The 21,055-nt window shown below is 38.7% G+C and overlaps 1 protein-coding gene across 8 annotated transcripts in view; it reads right to left on the bottom strand.

The window, feature by feature from the left end:
• Positions 1-21,055, bottom strand: part of FOXP2 (forkhead box P2) — a 919,977-nt gene that overhangs the window by 30,633 nt on the left and 868,289 nt on the right. For all 8 annotated transcript variants that reach the window (XM_060244871.1, XM_060244870.1, XM_060244872.1 and 5 more), the window contains 2 exons: positions 19,931-20,000; positions 19,000-19,163 (listed from right to left, as the gene is read on the bottom strand). In XM_060244871.1, the coding sequence (XP_060100854.1) occupies positions 19,000-19,163; positions 19,931-20,000 (234 nt within the window). The remainder of the gene's footprint in view (positions 1-18,999; positions 19,164-19,930; positions 20,001-21,055) is intronic.

Consider the following 21,055-nt stretch of genomic DNA (forward strand, 5'->3'; position numbering starts at 1 on the left):
AGATTGTGATTAAAAAAAATCCATAATGGCTTCATTAGTTTTTATTAATGTCAATTGACTCAATTATGCCATAAAAAGAAGAAAGACCTTCAAATATTTAGCTAAATTGGAGTCTGATATAATCTGTTTACAAGAAACCCACAAGTTGGCAAAGGATCAGTACCTTTTAGAAAATAAAATATTTGGTAATGTATTTGTGGCAGCAGATTCATGTAAAAAGAAAAGGGGTTTGGTAATATATGTAAAGGATAGATTTAATCTGCAATTTCGATTTGCCTCAAAAGATGGAAGAATGTTGCTAGTGAAAATTACAATAGAAAGCAAAAAAATCCTATTGGCAAATATCTACACACTGAATGACCATCAAGATTTTTTTTAAAGGATCTGCATTACAAGTTGGTGAATTTGGGATATTCGGAATGCTGCTTAATAGGAGATTTTAATGCAGTATTTGACAGACAATTGGATAGAAAAACACACAAGCATACCAAATCTAAGGATTTCAATTCCCAACAAGCTTTTTGAAATTAGCTGAAGAATTAGATCTAATTGATGAATGGCGAACAAGATATCTAAGTTCAAGAGACTTTATGTATTATTCAGCCAGTCATCAAACTTGGTCAAGAATTGACATGTGCTGGCTTTCTACAGATTTGGTTAAAGACTTATTGGAGGTTGAAATTCAACCAAGAGTGATATCAGATCACAACCCAGTATTTATCAAGTTTAATGGTCCCCAACTTAGAAGGGCTTGGAGACTAAACACGCAAATTTTAAAAGACAAAAACTTTCTTCAAGATACTAAAGTGGAAATGGAATCTTTTTTTAAACAGAATGTAACCCAAGATGTGAAGATGCAAGTGGTATGGGACATGGCTAAAGCATACTTAGTGATCAGATTTAATGCCAAGAAGAAGAAAGAAAAATCAGAGAATTTTCAAAGATTAATGACACAAGCAGAAAAAGAGGAAAAGAATTTAAAGGCTCAGCCTACAAATCAAGAGATTCAAGATAGGATTGAAAATACAACATCAACTTAACCTATTGCTGGTGGAAGAAGTTGAGAAAAAGTTAAGATTTGCTAAACAAAACTATTTTGAACTTGCTAATAAACCTGGAAGATGGCTGGCATACAAATTGAGAAAAGAAAGTGCTAAAAGAATAATAACAGAGCTGAGGGATGAAAATAACCAAGAGAAATTTCAAAGAGGAGAGATAGGCCAGATTGTGGAGCAATTTTATAACAAATTCTATGAAACCAAGCAATTTAGAGGAGTTGGAAGAGTACCTTAAAAAGCACAATTTGAACAAATTTACAGAAGAACAATGGAAAATTTTGAATGAACCAATAACAATAAGAGAGCTGGGGGAGGCCGTAGCGGCTCAAAAGAATGCTAAATCTTCTGGACCAGACTGTCTACCTGTGGAGTTTTACAAAGCCTTTGAAGACTATCTATTGATTCCATTCAAACATCTGATAGAAGTGGTTCAAAAAGAAGCGGAAATTCCAAAATCATGGCAAGAAGCAACAATATCTTTAATTCCGAAAGGGTGCTGATTTGAAAGATATTAAAAATTTTAGACTAACTTTGCTGTTAAATGTGGATTATAAAATTTTTGCTTCTATTCTTGCTCAACATTTTAAAAAGGTTTTGTCAGCTATTATACACCAAAACCAGGCAGGATTTTTACCTAGAAGATATTTGAAAGACAATGTAAGAACAATAAGTAGCCTAATTGAATATTATGAGACTCATCCAGAGAAACAAGCTGTACTAATAACTTTGGATGCAGAGAAGGCCTTTGATAATGTCTGTTGGCAATTTATGATACAACAACCGAAGGGAATGGAATGTGGTGAGAATTTTTTAAGGGCAATTCAGTCAATATATTCCTTGCAAACTGCAAAGGTGAGAGTTAATGGAGAGTTATCAGAACCAATTTCTATCCAGAAAGGTACTAGGCAAGGCTGTCCATTATCACCCCTTCTTTTTATTTTAAGTTTGGAGATACTGAACAATCAGATTAGAGAAGATCCAAATATCAAGGGGGCTTTGATTAAGGGCTTTGAACAATTTAAATTGAGGGCGTTTGCAGATGATTTGGTTTTTATACTGGAACACCCATTAGAATCAATTGAACACCTGATGGACAAAATCAGTCAATTCGGTGTTTGGGCAGGCCTGAAGATAAACTATAATAAAACAAAAATTTTGGCTAAAAATATGACAACAGAATTAATTCAGCTCTTCCAGCAAAAAGCAGGTTTTTCTCACGAGAAAAAAAGTGAAATTTTTGGGCATTTATATTTCTATCAAGTGTAGTAACTTGAAGATGGACAATTATGACAAACTTTATACAGAGATTAAAAAGGACTTGGAAAAATGGCAGGACCTGAATATTTCATTGATGGGAAGAATAGCTTAGATAAAAATGAATATTTTACCAAGATTGTTATTTCTATTCCAAACCATACCGGTGCTTGTAACTAATGTGTTTTTTCAGGAACTGAATAAACTGATCTCTGGCTTTATTTGGAAAAAGAAAAAAATAAGAATTAAATTAAAAATACTACAAGATGCGAAAACAAGAGCGGGTTTGGCTCTTCCAGATTGGCAATTATACTACAGATCTTCAGTGTTATTGTGGGTAAAAGACTGGGTGTTATTGAATGACAAAAGACAATTATCGTTAGAGGGACATGATCTCACCATGGGTTGGCATGAGTACTTGTGGTATAAAAGACTAGAAGGTCATTCTTATTTCAAAAATCATAGGTTTAGGAAATCTTTATACCATACTTGGTCATGGTTGAAACCTAGAATATATCAGCAAATTCCAAGATGGGTTTCTCCAGTGGAAGTGTTTACTCCCCAAATCTTATAAAATCAAATCAGCTATTCAAATATGAAGAGTTGTTGAAAAAGGATAATCATCTGAAATCGAAAGAAGAATTAGAAGATATTGGCATCAGTATGACTTGATGGATGAGACTACAAATTGAATCTAGATATGATAAGGATAAGACAACGGGCTTCAATACAGAACATTATGCATTTGATAAAAAAATTTTGGGCTCTCAAAAGAAACTAATTTTGAAATTATATGCATATTTACTGCAGATGAAAATGCAAGATGAAACTGTGAAGGACTGTATGGTCCAGTGGGCTAAGAATGTGGGTCGTAACATTATGTTAGATGAGTGGGAAATGTTATGGAAATCTAACATTAAAATGACCAGGTCGGTAGCTTTCAAAGAAAATTTGTATAAGATGTTCTACAGGTGGTATGTAACCCCCCAGAAACTTTCAAAAATGTATCCTAATATGTCAAATGTGTAAAACATGTGGGGTCGTTCTATCAAATGTGGTGGATGTGAGGTGGTGAAAGACTATTGGCAAATGGTTCATGAACTATTACAGAAAATTTTGAAGACACAGATCCAATTTAAACCAGAACTTTTTCTATTGAACATTCTCCCCAGTACGTACACAAAAGAGATGAGACATTTAATAGTTCATTTTAACACAGCAGCTAGAATACTTTTGGCACAAAAGTGAAAACTCCAAGAAATTCCCACTACACTGGACCTGATGGGAAAAATCTTGGATGTGGCGGAAACAGACTATTTATCCCTGCTGTTGGTGGGGAAATCGAAGGAAGATGCAAGAAAATTCTGGGAGAAGTTATATATCTGGTTAGACATGTAAGACATTGCGGTGTGAATTTATATTCTTATTCTAGCTCCTAAGATATTTACTAATTGTAGAAAGGTAATACTATTCAGTTAGACAGTTATTTCTAGAAATGACTTACAATCTGTATAAGACTTTATATAGACCATGAAGACAAAGTGTAAGATTGAGAAAAATATTTCATTGTTATTTTATATAGAAGATTTACTATCATGCAGACTGTACTATAACCGTATTGCTAAGTTTGATTCTTTATTTCTTAATCCCTTTACCCTTTTTCCCTTTTACTTTGGAAAAATAAAAACTTTAAATCCAAAAGTTTGACAAATTGTAAATTAATAAAGTTAAAGTATTTAATATTATTTAAATATATATTTCTATGTAGAGTTTAATTTCTGTTAATATTGTTTTTCCTTCTTAATAAAGTTCATTGATAACAAAATGGTCACTTCTTGTTGCATGTGAATATGACTTATTTTAATCCTAATATAACAACAAAATATTATTAATGGTTATCCACAATTATAAACATCTATGGTGCTTTACATATTTTACCATGTGAGCTTCTTTCAGTATGGGCTTTTTTCCATGTGGGCTTCTTTCCATGTGGACATGTTTCCATGGGTGCTTTTTTCCTGTGAGCATTTATGTCAGTGGGATTTTTCCGATTACTGTTTATACTGCCTTTCTGATCAACAATACATGATGTAAATTAGTGCATTCTTCTTGATGTTTAAACATAACTAATCCACCATGTCAAAATTCAACCCCTTCTGGAATTTAAGTGCGGGGGGAGCATACATCGATTTAAATACTGATCTGGTGCTAGTGGCTGCAAATGTGCATACATAACTACAGCATACATTAAAAGACTGCTTACTTGCACAGATTTCTTCTGACTGATTGGGCTGATTGACTTCACTAACACCATCAGGTCCATAAACACTGCCTCTTATCCTGAGCTCTGAATGTAACATGTGTATTTTCCATAACCAGATATAGGAAGGAAAGTTTTGAGTGTTCAGAGTCCATTCTCTTTTATTAGATGACATAAAGAATGATCAACAATGCTTTCCACACCAGCTCAGCTTTAGCACATGTATTAAAAACAAGTTCTCACTTTAAAGGCAATGGGACTGATTTCTAGATGATGGCTGGGATCCAACCCTCTGAATGCACAATGTTTCACTCATGCACGTGGATTTTCTATAGTCTGTTTCTGGCTCTGGAAAAGAAGGAGGAAAGTCCTGTTTACATGGAGCTTTGATATTTAACTATAAAACAAAATTGTGTGAAAGCAGCTGTCTTCCGTTCAAGGAGTTGAAGGAATTGGAGAATTTTATTGGGACTGTACGAACAACTACAAAAATCAAATTCTGAAATTTTAGCATCACTGATTTTTCAGGATTAATCCACACAGTACACAAAAATAGAATGCTATAAAGGTATGTATTTCAAAGGTGGAGTTCAATGATTGTTTAGGCCCAAATACCTAGCATTGCAGTTGTCTGGAAGGGTTAGCCTGAGTGGTGGTGTACATCTGTTGTGTGTATAAACATGAACTGCTAGAGTGAAATTTGCCTTTACTGACTGTTTGTACTGGAAGAATTGTAAGATCATAAAGAAAACAGTGCAATGAGAAAAGGGCTGATACAAAGGAAGTGAGGACGAAAATGGCAACCAAAGACCGCCTGTCCCGAGAGATGCAATATACTACTTGACCTTTATTCTCTAGATTTGATTTGTTCTATATGCAGCAGGTAATATTTTGACTTAGTGTTTATGAATAGGGATACCACTGAAAGTTCATAATTTTGACCTCAAAACCTGTTGGATAGCTAGCATGCTAAAATATTGTCACTGAATATAAAGTATTTTCCCAGTTCAGTTATATGAACTCCCTGCATATTTCCAATGTAGTTAATTTAGCAGTTGGACAAAGGTCATGAAATGTTCAATTTTCATATTAAAAGAGGTCATGTTTTGTAGAAACACTTGTTCTTTACTCTGGGGGGATGAATCAGAAAGGGGCTTGTGGGCTGCTTTGAACACTACAGAAAACAGAGGAGGAAGAAAGATAACCTGGAATTCTTTTAAGGGAATCAAAAAAGCTGCAAAAGTGTCAGATGCCTTGTAGATTACTAAGGATTAAACAGAACAACCAAAGAGGGTTAATGGGACTGCAGAGAAGCCAAAATATCCCTGAAGTGATCCTTTGGTCTAGATATAAAGTGAGCTTTGCCTGGTGGAAGTGAGATTGGAAGGCCATGCCAAATAGGGGTATAATTGGTAGTGCACTTTCTCAATCAAGCTTAAGACCTTTCGACAGCATCAGAAAAATGCATGAAAATAAGAAACAAAATTCACAGCGGCAGGTAATTACGGATCTTGTGGAATCATAGTGCTGGAAATGCAGATGCTATTCAAGTTGTAATGGTACCACTTTTTGTGAAAAGATGATGTGCGCGCGCACTCACACACACACACACACACATGTGAAGAGAAGCCCTAAGTTATGGATTCACAGGAGTTACTGGAACAGTGTATGTTTGATAAGAAAGGCAAAGTTGTCATGCTGAGACTAGAAATACGCATTATAGAGAAAGAATACGTTTGCCAAACTAGTGCTGATAGAAAATGTTCCAATTTTGAGGCATTATCCACAGTTCTGTGTGGACCTGGGGCATGCACAGAGGTTCAGAAACACAAGCCATGCTTTTCTTTTCAGTTCTGAGCTATAATGCTCCAAATATGTAACAGAAACCCAAGGAGTCCCAAAATCCTGTAATTTGTTGGCTACTGTTCTGTCAGTGTCAATGTCTTTATGTATCACAGTTATTAACCAGCATAGAGCCAGCTAGATATTATATAGAATCATAGAGAGGGAAGGGACCTCTAGTCCAATCCCCTGCACAATGCAGGAAACTCACAAACACCTCCCCCTAAATTCACAGAATCTTCATTGCTGTCAGATGGCCATCTAGCCTCTGTTTAAAAACCTCCAAGGAAGGAGAGCCCACCACCTCCCAAGGAAGCCTCTTCCATTGAGGAATCACTTTAATTGTCAGGAAGTTCTTCCTAATGTTGAGCCGGAAACTTTTTTGATTTAATTTCAACCCATTGGTTCTGGTCCTACCTTCAGGGGCCACAGAAAACAATTCCACACCATCCTCTAGATGACAGCCCTTCAAGTACTTGAAGATGGTGATCATATCACCTCTCAGCTGCCTCTTTTCCAGGCTAAACATCCCCAGCTCCTTCAACCTTTCCTCATAGGACTTGGTCTGCAGACCCCTCACCATCTTCTTTGCCCTCCTCTGGACCCGTTCTAGCTTGTCTATATCCTTCTTAAAATGTGATGCCCAAAATTGCACAATACTCCAGGTGAGGTCTTATCAGAGCAGAGTAAAGCGATACCATCACATCATGTGATCTGGACACTATACTTCTGTTGATACAGCCCCAAATTGCATTTGCCTTTTTTTTTTTACTTTGGCAATATCATTACATCTCTTTTTGCCAGTTTCAGATCTTTTCTATAATAGTTAAACTGGAGCAGTTTGGGGAGTAGACTCTACACCAGTAAGCGAATGCCAGCACCCCCACCCCCACCCCATCCTCCTGCTTCAGTTGCGGTGCCCCTCACTGTGGGCAGGATGCTAATAGGAGAGAGAGAGAGAGAAGGAAAGATGACTGCTGATAGCCCACAGCCATAGACTCTGCACCAGTGCAGGCAGAGGCATGACACAAACACGTGGGGAAGAAACGACTGCTAATGTCCTCGGTTGTCCTGATCTCCAATGGAAAAGGAGATATGATTAACAACCTTCAGCTGTCTGAAGTGGCCAGAATATCAACTGCTGTGGTGTCCTACAAATGTGCACCAATATCTCCTTCTCAAGCCACAATCTTTGATCGCCGCTGCAATGGCCCCAGCACTGGGTACAGTGGTATGGATCGCTGTGGTTGGAAACTGTTCTGCAATAGATATTGTCACTATTCCATCAGTTTAAACCTTCCCCCCCCCACCTTCACTGGAGCTGTTTAGGAGCCCCTGGACTTTCTTACCCCCACTAGTGATTTAACAGCAGGGAGTTAGTGACTAGGACGAGACTGAAATTGAAGATCAGGGCAATCAATTCCAACAGCCCCTACAGTCACAACGAATATGGTGAAAGGAGAGAGGACCTACAAGGAACTCTCCTATCATCCTTTGAGTGGCCAGAGAGACAGCAAGAAGGACGACTTGCCTGGCATACCCCAGCTGTTGGAATTGCCATTGGGAACCCTAGGGAGAACTTGGTCCTGCCTGGCAACCTCTGTGCAAGCATATATTTCCGGATGACCACTTACAGCACTGGTTGGGCTTGGACTACCCCCCTGGGGGAGCTGGGGGGGGGATTTAGCTGGAAGGAAGGGGACTGGAGACCCCCGCTGCAGTCCAGCATTATAATGTAGCAGGCTGCCTGGACTGCTCTTCCCAAAGGCCAAGAGTAGATCATACCATCTGTTGGGGCGGTTATGACCTTTTCTTCTTTTAAACTGCCTTGTTTATTACGGTTAGCCAATTGGACAATACTGAGGGAGTTCTTTCCCACCTAGGGTTGCCAGACTCCAGGTGGGGGATCCCCCAGTTTGGAGGCCTTCCCCCCCGCTTCAGGATAATCAGAAACAGCCGGGGGGGGGGGAGAATGTCTGCTGGGCACTCCATTATTCCCTATGGGAACTGATTCCCATAGGGTAGAATGGAGAATTGATCCATGGTTATGTGGGGCTCGGGGGGGGCTTTTTTTAGGTAGAAGCACCAAATTTGCAACATAGCATCCAGTTCCTCTCCCCTAAATACTCTGAGTTTCAAAAGGATTGGACCAGGGGGCCCAATTTTATGAGCCCCCAAAGAAGTTGTCCCATCCTTCATTATTTCCAGTGGAGGGAAGGCATTTAAAAGGTGTGCAGTTCCTTTAAATGTGATGACCAGAACTCCCTTTGGAGTTCAATTATGCTTGCATACACCCTTGCTCCTGGCTCCAGCCCCAAAGTCTCCTGGCTCCACCCCCAAAGTCCCCAGGTGTTTCTTGAATTGGACTTGGCAACCCTATTCCCACCCATCATTTAAACTTTTTAGTCTTGTTAGTGGGAGGGGAAGCTAGTGAAAAGAGAGGTTTGGGTGGTGATATTAGGGGGATTTTATTATTGTCTAATAGACTGAATTATTGTTAACTAATGATTGTATTTTGCGAAAAATACTGTGGGCTTATTCTGCTGTACTTCAGATGCTGGTGGTAGGTGGAAGGTGAAAGAGAGGAGGGGATGGATTCTTCTGGCTCAAATGGATGGAGATACGTAGGTTCTAGGTTGTGAAGAGCTTTAAAGGTTAATACCAGCACCTGGAATTGAACACAGAAGCAAATCAACAGCCAGCACAATGATTTCAAGCTCAGGGTAATATACATAAAGCATTTTACAGCTGTTATTAATTTTGCCACTGCATTCTGGATCAGTTGAAGTTTCTTGTCTTCAAGGTTAGTCTTGCATACAGCTTGTTAAAATAGTGCAGTCTTGAGGTTCTTGTAGCATGAATTAGTGTGACTGTGTTGACATAGCCTAAAAAGAGGAAACACTTTCTGTTCCAAATACAACTCAAAAAAGGGATTCTGGGCCACTTGATTATCTGCTTTTCTCATTGGGTGGTAATAAGATTCTTAAGCTCTTACCTGAGTGTGTTAAAAATAGACTTCACTGCCTAAGGAAGAACTCAGCCTTCCCAGCCAGCACCACACTGCCCTCTCAGGATTAAACTTCAGCGTGTTCTGCCATAGTCACTTGACCATGCAGAGACAGCTGCTTTTGAGGGCTTATTCTAAGTGATAGGTATCAGGTTACTATCAGCATATTGATGCCAACCCATTCCAACAATCTGGATGATCCCAGTCAATGGTGTAATATGAGTCTTGCACAATACAGCAATAATACTGTCTTAATGTGGGACTCCACATGAGATCTCCCAAGCCACAGACTCAGAACCAGCAACAAATATGGAGGTCTCCCTTTCTCACAATACAAGAACTCGTGGGCATTCCATGAAATTGCTGAGCACATAGGTTAAAACGGATAAAAGGAAGTACTTCTTCACCCAAAGGGTGATTAACATGTGGAATTCACTGCCACAGGAGGTGGTGGCGGCTACAAGCATAGCCATCTTCAAGAGGGGTTTAGATAAAAATATGGAGCACAGGTCCATCAGTGGCTATTAGCCACAGTGTGTGTGTATATATAAAATTTTTTGCCACTGTGTGACAGAGAGTGTTGGACTTGATGGGCCGTTGGCCTGATCCAACATGGCTTCTCTTATGTTCTTATGTAAATACTTTCTGCCTCTTCTTTGGGTTTCAGTATCATGTCTCTAATTCCAACACCATATTCCAAGCATCTCAGCAAAACTGCATGGACAGCTGTGTCAAAAGTAGTTGACAGATCAAACAGAACTAACAAGGAAGCATTGTCCTTATCAACAGGAAGTTGAAAACCATCCAACAGAGCAACCAAATTTGTTTCTGTGCAAGAGGGTGACCTGAAGCTAGAATGAAAATGATCAAGGGGACATGACCCAACCAGAATATTCTGGAGTTGTTCCACTATCCCACATGTTCAATTACACACGTGTGATCCCAGACCTTAATGACTGGCAGTTAACAGTGAGCTGCACCCACTGTAAAACATTTTGTTTGAACTTACATGGAAGTTTTGGTTATAGTGTTGTGACTGTAATAGCCACTCTCTCTCTCTCTTTCTCTCTCTCTCTCACTCACACACACACACACACACACACACACACAGAGACCAAACAAAGAGAAATCATAACTAGATGTTACTATAAAGTGATAAACTACTAGGTGTGAACCAGCCATACTTCATAAGTAATAAATGCTGACCATTTTTCTGTCTCTAAGCTTCTAGTAACTCCTGCAATGCCGGCCTATCTGCACTGCTTGCGTTTTGGCCTTCAACTAAGAGATTTAAAGTTTCAGAGTAGCACAATATGTTTCAGTTTTTTTGAATTTTTTTGGTCATTTGCAGTTCAGACTTAACTATAGCAGTTAAAATTCAAGCAATTAGTATCTGAAGTAGAGTGCACATACATTTGTGTATGTGTGTATTGCCCAAGGGTTCAAGAATTATTAATCTGTCTCTACAAACATATCCAATTGTTGAGAATTCAAAAGAGGATAGCATAAAGTTTTCAACAAAGCAGCCATGCATTTTGTTTCTATATAGCTCTCCAAACCCCCCAAAGGATCCTGCAAACTTCCACAATCCATACTATGGGGATATGACACTTCTCAGCATTAGACAGCTGCAGGCACTCTTATCTCTGGAGTGATCTTTTTGTTAAGAGGAAATAGAAAGAATTGTGAAAGTGTAACAAATGGGGGTTAGAATATTATAAAAAAAGAAACATCAGCCGTTCGATCAAAGGCATGTAACATTTAAACAACTAAAGAGGAAATGATAAAGGGCTGCAATGGCTGCTGAGTGCAATAGCATATAAGGCTAGAAAGATCAGGGAGCTGATGAGCAGGAAGCAAAATACAAGAGTCTGTATCTGAAACATGAAGTGAAGCAATATAAAATGAATATGGAGGAGAACAGAAAAATGTGTGTTTTGAGGAATGGATTGATGGCGGGGAAGAATGTTGCTAGAACTGAGCAGGATCTGCTACTGGAAAGAAAATATTTTTCCTCCATCCAAAAAAACATTTAGTATTTGTAGCCACAGTATATGTTAGTCCTACAGAGAATGTGTAAACTATCTCTCTCTTCCCACTCCACCCACCAGGAAAAAGCTCACAATAACTTATTTAACATAGATAATAATATTGGAGAAAATATTAGAGATATACGTGCAACAAGGTTAAATGCTACTTTCTTTTTTGCTCAATTTACTTGTCCGTTTGAAATGTCAGGGAGGCCCTCTTAAAACTTGAAATATTCTCTCAGATAGACCAAGCCATTTGAATTGGATTATATAAAAGATTCAGAGCAAATTTCAGCACTGTCTGAACTAAGTAGCCATCTTCCAGCTTAAACCAAAGCCACTTTTTAAAAAAGCAAACAGCACTCACTGAACTCTTTTCTGAGCATTTTTATGTCTATTTTTCAGAACAACTGCAGCCTGCACTAATACATTATAATAAGAAGATTGAATAGGGCTGATGTCTGAGGTGTTTTACAAAATGCTGTAGTACTTGCATCATTATTGATGCAATTAAATGATTCTCAATCATTCTCCTCAAGCTTGGTTTGGCTCTAAGTGTTTGATTTATTTTATAATATTTGGCACTAAATCTCACCCAGTGAATAAGGAAGTTGTATCACAGAGACTTCTTACAACAGACCGAGTTTCCCAAGTAAAAATGCAACTGTGTTATCCTCAGATGGGACACAAAGAGTATTGCAAAAAACTTCAAAGATGGGGATGGGTGTGGAGGGGGAGACCGGGATGTTGTGAAGTTAAAAATACAAGAAAATGAAAGAGATTGAAAGTGGAATGATAGGTGACCTACTGAAAGTGGTGTGAAGGCGAACAGTAGGGGACTGGGATGATCAGATGTGGAAACAACCTGACAATGGGCTACCTTCAAATTGAATTACCTCAAAGAGACCTTCCAGCAGAATAATCACACATGCCTTTGGGATTCAAGTTTAAAGAATAAAAAAGTTTTAAAACAAAAAAAAAGTCTGATGTTTATGCAGATTAAACTGCAAGGGATAAAAAAAGAGAGATCCAGGTTGGGCAAAGGTTGGAAAGGTAACGGGGGGGGGGGGGGTAGGGGTCGGGGAAAATAGCAGAATGCAAAAAAGGGAGACTGATGCCATACTGAATTAGAACTACTTTTAAAAAAATAGTGTACAGTTGAAGGAGGCAAAACTGACTCAAGCCACATATACTTCTATGCAGGCCTCAGATTCATCAAGAGCTCACAGGAGCACAGTTCCTGAACCTTTCTGAGGGTTCCCCCTCCTCGTCCCCACATACCTTGTCCATTGAATAGTAGGTGCAGCTGCATAACAATCCCTGGATTAGGAGAACAGGCAGCCAGCCAGTCACCAGGGGCTTTGCCATGCCCCCAGTCGCCTTCATTAAACCCTGAAGAAGCCCACGCCACCCTTTCTCCACTTCTTATGTGATTTTGGGCAGAGGGTGGCTTGCTGGCCTTTTGATTGGGGGGGGGGGCAGCTCAGGAGAGCCCCAGGCAAGCAAGACCTGCTTGGGCTGGCTGGATCTCTAGCCAGCCCAAGCAGGCCTTGCTTGCCCAGGGCTCTCCTTTCTTGCATAGGGTTGCTTTTGGCTGGTGGGGGGCCAGCATATGCTAATGAGCTCCACCACCTATTTTTCTACAAAACAACCCCTGCTTCTATGTCAAATTATCTCCCTGTCTATATCTACAGTTTGCAAACTCCTGACATAACCACTGCAGAAATACAGGTATCAGAAGAGATGGTGGTTGCATATACATCTTAAACTAATTTCAATATTTTAAAATGAAGCAAAGTGAAAGAACACTGAAGGGGAATAAATAATGCACTGGGACAGTTATAAGAAAACGTTTTCAGAGAACAGTTCAGAGTTCTTGAAAATGCTTCAGAAAAACAGCAAAATTCCTTCCTGCCCAGGGTTCTTTGTGAGGGAGGAAAAACAACCTTGTTCAAAGCCAAATCTCTGAATTCCTAGGGACTCATGGAACATTCAGGCAACCACAGCCCTCAAGTTAGTCCCACACCTTGTGTACTATGCTGGTTATTTGCCGTCCTGTCTGAATCACACAGTATAGCAAATAATTTTTTCCTTCTTTCTTGCAGACCAGGAATCTAAACCATGGTTTAATCTTGTGTTATGATTCTGGCTTGTAAGCAAGAAATGAGTCACAATGTGTCAACCCTGCCTTTTTTTTGTTTGTCTTGACAAATTGTGGTTAAACACTATACAAGGAAAACTCTGATTTTATTACATCATGTGGGGGAGGAAGTGACCAGAAGACCTTTATGCTCCTTACTGTAACAACAAATGATAATACGTGATACCTGAACAGTCCTGCATTTGGATCTAAGATACCCTTATTATTATTATTATTATTATTATATGGAACAGAGGTGCATCAGAGGCTATTAGCCACAAGGTATAGATGGAATTCTCTGTCTGGGGCATATGATGCTCTTTATTCTTGGTGCTTGGGGGGCAGCATGGGAGGGGGGGCTTCTAGTGTCCTGGCCCCACTGGTTGACCTCCTGATGGCACCTGATTTTTTTGGCCACTGTGTGACAGTGTTGGACTGAATGGGCCATTGGCCTGATCCAACATGGCTTCTCTTATGTTCTTATGGATCTCCCTTTAAAACCTTCTTAGAGATCTAGCAGATGACTTTAGAAAAGCTGTGTTCTCTTTCACTTTTAGTCTCCTTACTGTAAAATGGGAGTGTCAATTATTCAGTCAAGCAGAGAGCACTAGTCTGCATTCCATCATAACGGTGAACTGATTACAGTATCTCTTCTCCTATGTGAATTGTAGCTTTGGTTTTGATTTGACCTGCACAGCCAGTTAAGCGAATTCATAATTTGATTTTTTATTAGGTATTTCTATTAGAAATTTTTGATTGTATTTCACTTCCTCCAGCCGTGCCCCTTCACAGATAATGACGCATGTATTCTCTTTCACAATGCTTAGAGATAATCAAAGCTGGAAAACAATTACAACTTTGAAACTGCCAAGGTGGCCTAGCATTGCATTGGCTATGGCATCCATTCATTGATACTAATTTTATGAAACATTTTTTGAAAAATAGAAAAATTTCTAGAGAAAAATTACATACTGGGGGGAAAAAAATTCACCCTACATCTCTGTTGAGTATTGATTTAAGAATTCTGAGCATTGTTTATACATGCACTTGACATGGAGCACCTAGTAGGGCTTAGAAGAGAAAACCTGAATCATTCTCCATTGCGGCTGCTGCAACTGTACATGTTCAAAGCAGAAGGATTAATTTGGGGGTCATACAATGGCAACAAAATTGTTAATTCACAAATAGTAATGTTCTCTATTCATCCTTCACCAAGTATAAATGTCTGCGTTCTACTGCTTGGAAAAATATTTCTACCTCTGTACCTTTCACATACACGCATGTACAGGTCTATAGGTTTTGTGGTTTGGAATGCGAACACATTTGCTCAAGGAGCCCAAGCAGCAGATCCCAAGGGAGGGAAGGGCTCAAATCTTTTGACCAAATCAGAAATCCAGGGGAAAACAACTTTACATTGCTTTGATACTGTGCAAATCAGGTATTAGTTTATATGACCAGCTATCAGAAAGATAAAGAGAAAAGCATACACAAAGCATCTGGGAGTTCAATGAAATTCTCACGAACGTTTAAGCAAACAACAAAGCCTCGCCACTTCTGCAGCATATAAGATACCAGCTGCATTCTTCATACAGCTAGACTGATATAAGTACAGTGTAAGCTAGGATTCAATTATAAAAGAAAAAGAACAAAAAATATACAATGGACCATGTGCAGAGTTCATTTGCCTTGACTTTGAGTAGCAACATTCCTGGGTTTTTAATAGAAGGAATTCATATGGGACAATTTAACTGTGTCAGCAAACAGTAAAACTGTACCGGTCACATATTTATCTCATAGTCTCCCATGATGTTCTCCTGTGCTATAGAATGGGATTTCTACAACATCAGGGTCTAAGAGCAGGACTGGGCATAAACCTAGTCCCCACTTGGTCCTTTATACAAAGAGCAGCTCCTCTGAGACTTACAAGAAGACATGATCATAAGACCCAGAGCCTACACAAGGACTTCAGAATGTGATCATTATATTCTTAAGAGCAAGGACTTTTGTTAGCATAGCTTCTCTATTTGTTATTTCCTTATTAATTACCAATCTTCTTTTGGTAGATTTTGCTTCTCCATACTGTAGCCCCCTGAAGTGTATAGTTATTAATCTACCTGGGTCCAATAACACCAAGGACAATATTCCCTCTATCCCCTCCCCCCAACTGAGCAGAGCAGTTCACATCTTGAGTGGAATATAACTGCTGCAATCTTAAAATGGGCAATGGGTAGTGCAAGAGTTGGCATGGCTCCTGATTGCTGCTGAGCATGTATTAATGAGCAACCACTCACATGCACAGCTTAGAGGGAACACTGCCCAGGGATCAACTTTCTTCCAGTCAAAAAGGTCTGTTGGAGGCAGGGGAACAAAGCAAAACCCCCAAAACCCCAACTCTTGAGCTCATGGATCACAGCTAGGGATGAGCGTGAACTGTCTCATGAACTAAAGTTTGTAATGAATCTTGCCCAGTTTGTGTCTCACCAAGTGAAGTTCATGGAGGGTCAACTGGCATGAACTTTCCATGAACTTTCAAGCTCTTTATGGAAGTTTGTGCTGGTTCATGTGAACAGATAGATTTCCAGACAGACTGTCTCTGCTCAATCAAATTTTTTATTGAACTTCAAAACAATAAAGAGACAGAACTTGGAGGGCATGTAGAGGAGCATCCAGGGGAGGTCCCATGTGACTTCAATGTCTCTAGCTGCCACAGGATATGTACTATACACTCCTGAACCTGCACCTATCAAAATGCCTGCCTGTCAATTACAAATGTGGAGGGCAGAGAACCTCCTTCAGATGCTCTTCTAGGTGCCCTCCAAGTTTGGTGTCTCTAGTTTGCACAGGATCTGTTCTACACACTTCTGAACCTGTGCCTATCAAAATGACTAGCGGTCATTTGACAGGCGCAGCTTCAGGAGAGTATCAAATGGATCCTGAGCAAGCTGAAGACACCAAACTCACAGAAGATCTCTGGCAGACTCGGAATTTGTGGGGTCTGAGTTATAGCCTCCAAAAGGAGGTGGCCCTAGGAGAATACTTTCTGATAAAATGGCAGGTGGTTTGTTTTGTTGCTATAAGCTCAAGACGGTTCATGCTTCACGAACCAGGCATGCCACAAGCCACATTTTCCCAGTTCATGTCCATCTCTAATCACAGGGCTCAGCTATATGATTCCCCATATCTATTTGTTATGGTGACAATGTTGTTAAAATACTGGTGTTATGTCAAGTTCTGATACACTGTACTGGAATACCTACATTATGTCCCAAACTAAACAGCTATACTGCAATAACTCTTAGAACTTGTTACCTTCACCTCTTGTCCACTTCATTTTCAATGCTTAGTGTATACAATTTACTCTACATAACTATTTTATTTCTTCACTGAAATTGGCAATTGATTACTCAAAAACACTTGGCAGTATTTGATCCCTTTGTATAGCACAGAACAGTTCAAGACATATACCCTGCACAATCAGCATGTGCTGCTTGGTGTACATACACTCCACCCCCCCCCCCATGATCTCCTACATTGTTACCAAACAGTTCTAAATAGCAAATGTCATTCATTCCTGTCAAATAACTGTTTTTAATACATACAATCTAACTCTTGTTTGCTCTTTAACGTTTTATTGTCTTGGCATTTTAGACAGAAAGGGAGCATTAGCATACTCAGGAGAACTACAGAAAGTAAAAGGCCTCAAGCTACCCAATGCATGGTTGATAGGATACAGCATGGGATATAAAAACTTTTGTCTGATGGCTCACTTTACTTGCTTTAGAGTACTGTTGCTCTCAGGAGCGTATATTCATGGTCTTTATACATCACATTTTATTATTTCTTTTGTATTATTTAATACGTCTGAAGATACTTCCAAAAGACAAATTTCTCCATTAAAAACAACAACAAAAGGAATGGTTTGTAACTCACTGGAGCAAATTAATATTCTTACTTGTTAGTGTGTACAATAGCAAATAAACTAATTAAGTATACAGGCTTAAAGACATAAATACATCTAGAGGCTCATTTGTCTACTAACCTTTCAAGAGAAATAAAAAAGGGAGCCAAAAACCTGGAAATGAGGAAGAAAGCAAATCAACGAACACAAAAGCACATCCAACATGTACTCCAATAGGGAAAAAAGCTCTAATGCTTCAATTGCAAATACTATTCCAGCATTATTACATGTTTAATAGATAGAGAATATATGAAACAAAAAAATAAAATAAAAACAAGGGATCAGATGCAAAGTTCTTTAAAAAGAATCTTATCATTAACTAAGGACTTAACTGTACATTAAGAAAAAAGCATCCTACAGCAAACTTACTTATTTGTCACATCTCTAATTATTATATAAATAACCTAGGAAACAATACCTCCAAGGAACGTGTTTTACTATTTACTAAACAAGAAACTGCCACATTTGACACCCCCGATTAAGGCCAGGCATTTCTCAGGCTTCATACACATTTCTGAAATCCACAATACATCAATTTTTAATACTGCCACTCTCTGAGCTGCATTAAAAAGATGGTAGGGAAAGATTTTAGAGTAATTAATGATATAGTTAGCTGCTAAATATTAATAGGAATCGTAGTCTTGCATAAAATATAACATATAAACCTTGCCAATACAGACGCACCAGTAATTAAAGTTGAATATGTAATTACACTGATTTATAAGACAGGCAAAAAGTTACACTTTACTAGCTTCTATGTAAACTCAGCATAACAGTTAAACTTTGCATTTTATGGTTATATAAATGGGCAGTATCTCTGCAACAGTCCATAAATGCATTAAGGACTTGGAAGTCTAGCTAAATAGTACCTAATTCTTACAGGACTGTTCTTGCTGTGCATTCTTTTGGATTAAATGGGGAGGTGGGATAAAGAATCCATACGTATGATTTTTAAAAGAGTTAACCACATTGAATATTTATATAATGATGACTGAGGACAGTGTAAAACAAAAGACCAGTGCCTGTATTTTTTTCCCACATGATATTAGCTATTGTTTTTTCAAGGCTTTAGTTCTATACATATTTAGGCACATATAAGTTGAATTTAAACCAACAGGATTTCCTGTGCATGCAACCCTATTCAGGATCTGGGTCCAACACCACAATTCACATAGCCATAACAGAAGGGCCTTCCTGTTCTATTTTAGGTGAGCAGAACATTCTACAACACACAAGTATTTCCCATAGGAGTCTCTGACCCGTCATATTTATCATTTCTTAAATGGGATTTGTTAAATGGGATTCAGAGCATGTGCTGATGAAGCATCCCCTTCACGGCCTACATGTACAGTTATCTGAATAGTCTTACCTGCATTTGAAAGAATGCTTGAGCACCACAGAGTTTAAGAGAAATTATTGCCCCCCCCCCCCCAATGCTAACCATACTTACATGTGAGGCTGAGGAGAACAACCTGGACTGCTGTTTCCATTGCTGTCAATGTGATCCAGCGAACCATTGAGGTCTTCGTGGACTGCCTGCAGTAAGCCACTGGATGCATTATTTATCAATCCGGGGTTACTAAGCAAAGGTAAACTACTCTCTGCCAGTGCAGCCTAAAGAAGAAGAATGATTTTTAGCTGATATTTTACCTTTCAAAGTATGTTCAACATATACTGAGGTGTGTATCTATAAAAATATTCAACTGATGAGTAGAAATCTTTGGGCATTTGTTCCCTATCACAGGTCTCACATATATTTGCATCACTGGATGAGCTATTAACACTGACACTGGCATGCACAATGTTTTCTCCCTCCCTACTTTTTCTAACTCTAAAGTGATCCTGACCCAGAGGTGTAACATTCAAAGAACAGTTCTTTTGCAATGCGGGCAAGCAGCTACATTATAAAAAAAAATGACCAGAACTTAACTCAGAATAAAAAAAGTCCTGACATTTGCCTCTTCTGCATAAAAATTATATCTTATAATTAAACTTTAAAGTTTTTGCCATGAGCACCATGTTTCCCAACACTATGATGTGAAATCATTCATGACAGCTTGGATAAATATTAATGCATACCCACATGCATTTGCAAAACCTTCTATCAATCTAGCATTTGTGGCAAAAGCGAGTGTTCCAGATTTTGCCACAGGGTGTCCTTCTTGCTTCTTCACATCAAAAGTAATAGCAATTCAAAGAACTGGTACTTCTTGCAGTGCTAGGTAATACAACTTTCTTGGGTGATTAACTCTTCTATTAGTCTTGCCCAAAATGTCCACATAAACATACACATGGAGAGTTCTATTGCAGTAAGGGAAACGGTATCAGTCACACATGAGAAAGCAGCAGTCACATTGAAAACAGGATGTTTTAAGTTTTACCTGTAAGCTTGCGTTAAGAGCTGCTCCATAGCCTAAGCTGGTGGGCATGTTTTTCACTAACGTTGGACTTCTGAAAACAAATAAATTTTCAAAGTTGGATTTAAAAAAAAAAAAAGAGACAAGCATGCAAAGTGATAACATGCACTGAATTTTCACACCCAGTTCTAGATGAAAAAAAAATGAAATAAGATTGGGAGAACTGCAGTTTATTAAACCATAGCACTGTATCTGTATGAAAGTACTAAGCTGTCCTCTCTAGCTTGACAGACATGGTTGCTCTCTGTTCAAAAAAGAGCCTATTGAAATAATGCCTATTTTCATCAAGTGTGAGATCTTGCTGCAGTAAGCACAGCAATGCTCTGAAATAAGTAAGCTACTGTCACAAAAATTAGATACATCTACATTTTTGGTGCACAAAAGCCACAAATCAAGGAAGTCTCTTGTGTGCCTACACGGGTTTGTATTTTTGCAAGTGTACTTGGAATTCCAAAGAGGATATCATACCCTCTTCTCCCTCCCCTCTTCTGCTGCTACCAGACAAGGTTGATGCAAACTTCTGTTTTAACCCACAGGTGTGTTAATACCTTATGATATAGAACAGAAGGAAGTTGTTATTCTGATATACAAGGAAAAAGACAATGGTACATACACTAAGTCGACAGCGCACTTCTTTGGCTTGTGGCTGGTACTATACCACATATCTAGCTTCCCAAAAAATCAAGAAACCTATATTGATAATTAATCAGAGCAACATAAAGGGGTACATTTTCTGAGTAGTAATCTAGCATTATTGTAAATGGGATTTATTCTGTAATGCAGACATATATGTTGGGTTGCCTAGACTATGGCCAATGACTATAAACAGTCACAAACTTTAAAGAGTCAACATTAAAGTTGGCCGCCCTGAGCCCGCCTGGCGGGGAGGGCGGGATATAAAAATAAAATATTATTATTATTATTAACATTAACAGATCCACTGCTTCAACATTGTATGGCAAAGGCAATACAGCAACAAAAAGTATTTCTTAGTATGTTAATGGTAGTAAAATATCGTGGTTAACAGAGTATGATTTTATATTGCTGTCTTATTAATTTTGTTCTCATTGAGAAAGCATTTTTGTGGTT

The sequence above is a fragment of the Heteronotia binoei genome, chromosome 8 (assembly GCF_032191835.1).
Source record: "Heteronotia binoei isolate CCM8104 ecotype False Entrance Well chromosome 8, APGP_CSIRO_Hbin_v1, whole genome shotgun sequence".
In the NCBI taxonomy this organism is placed as follows: Eukaryota; Metazoa; Chordata; class Lepidosauria; order Squamata; family Gekkonidae; genus Heteronotia; species Heteronotia binoei.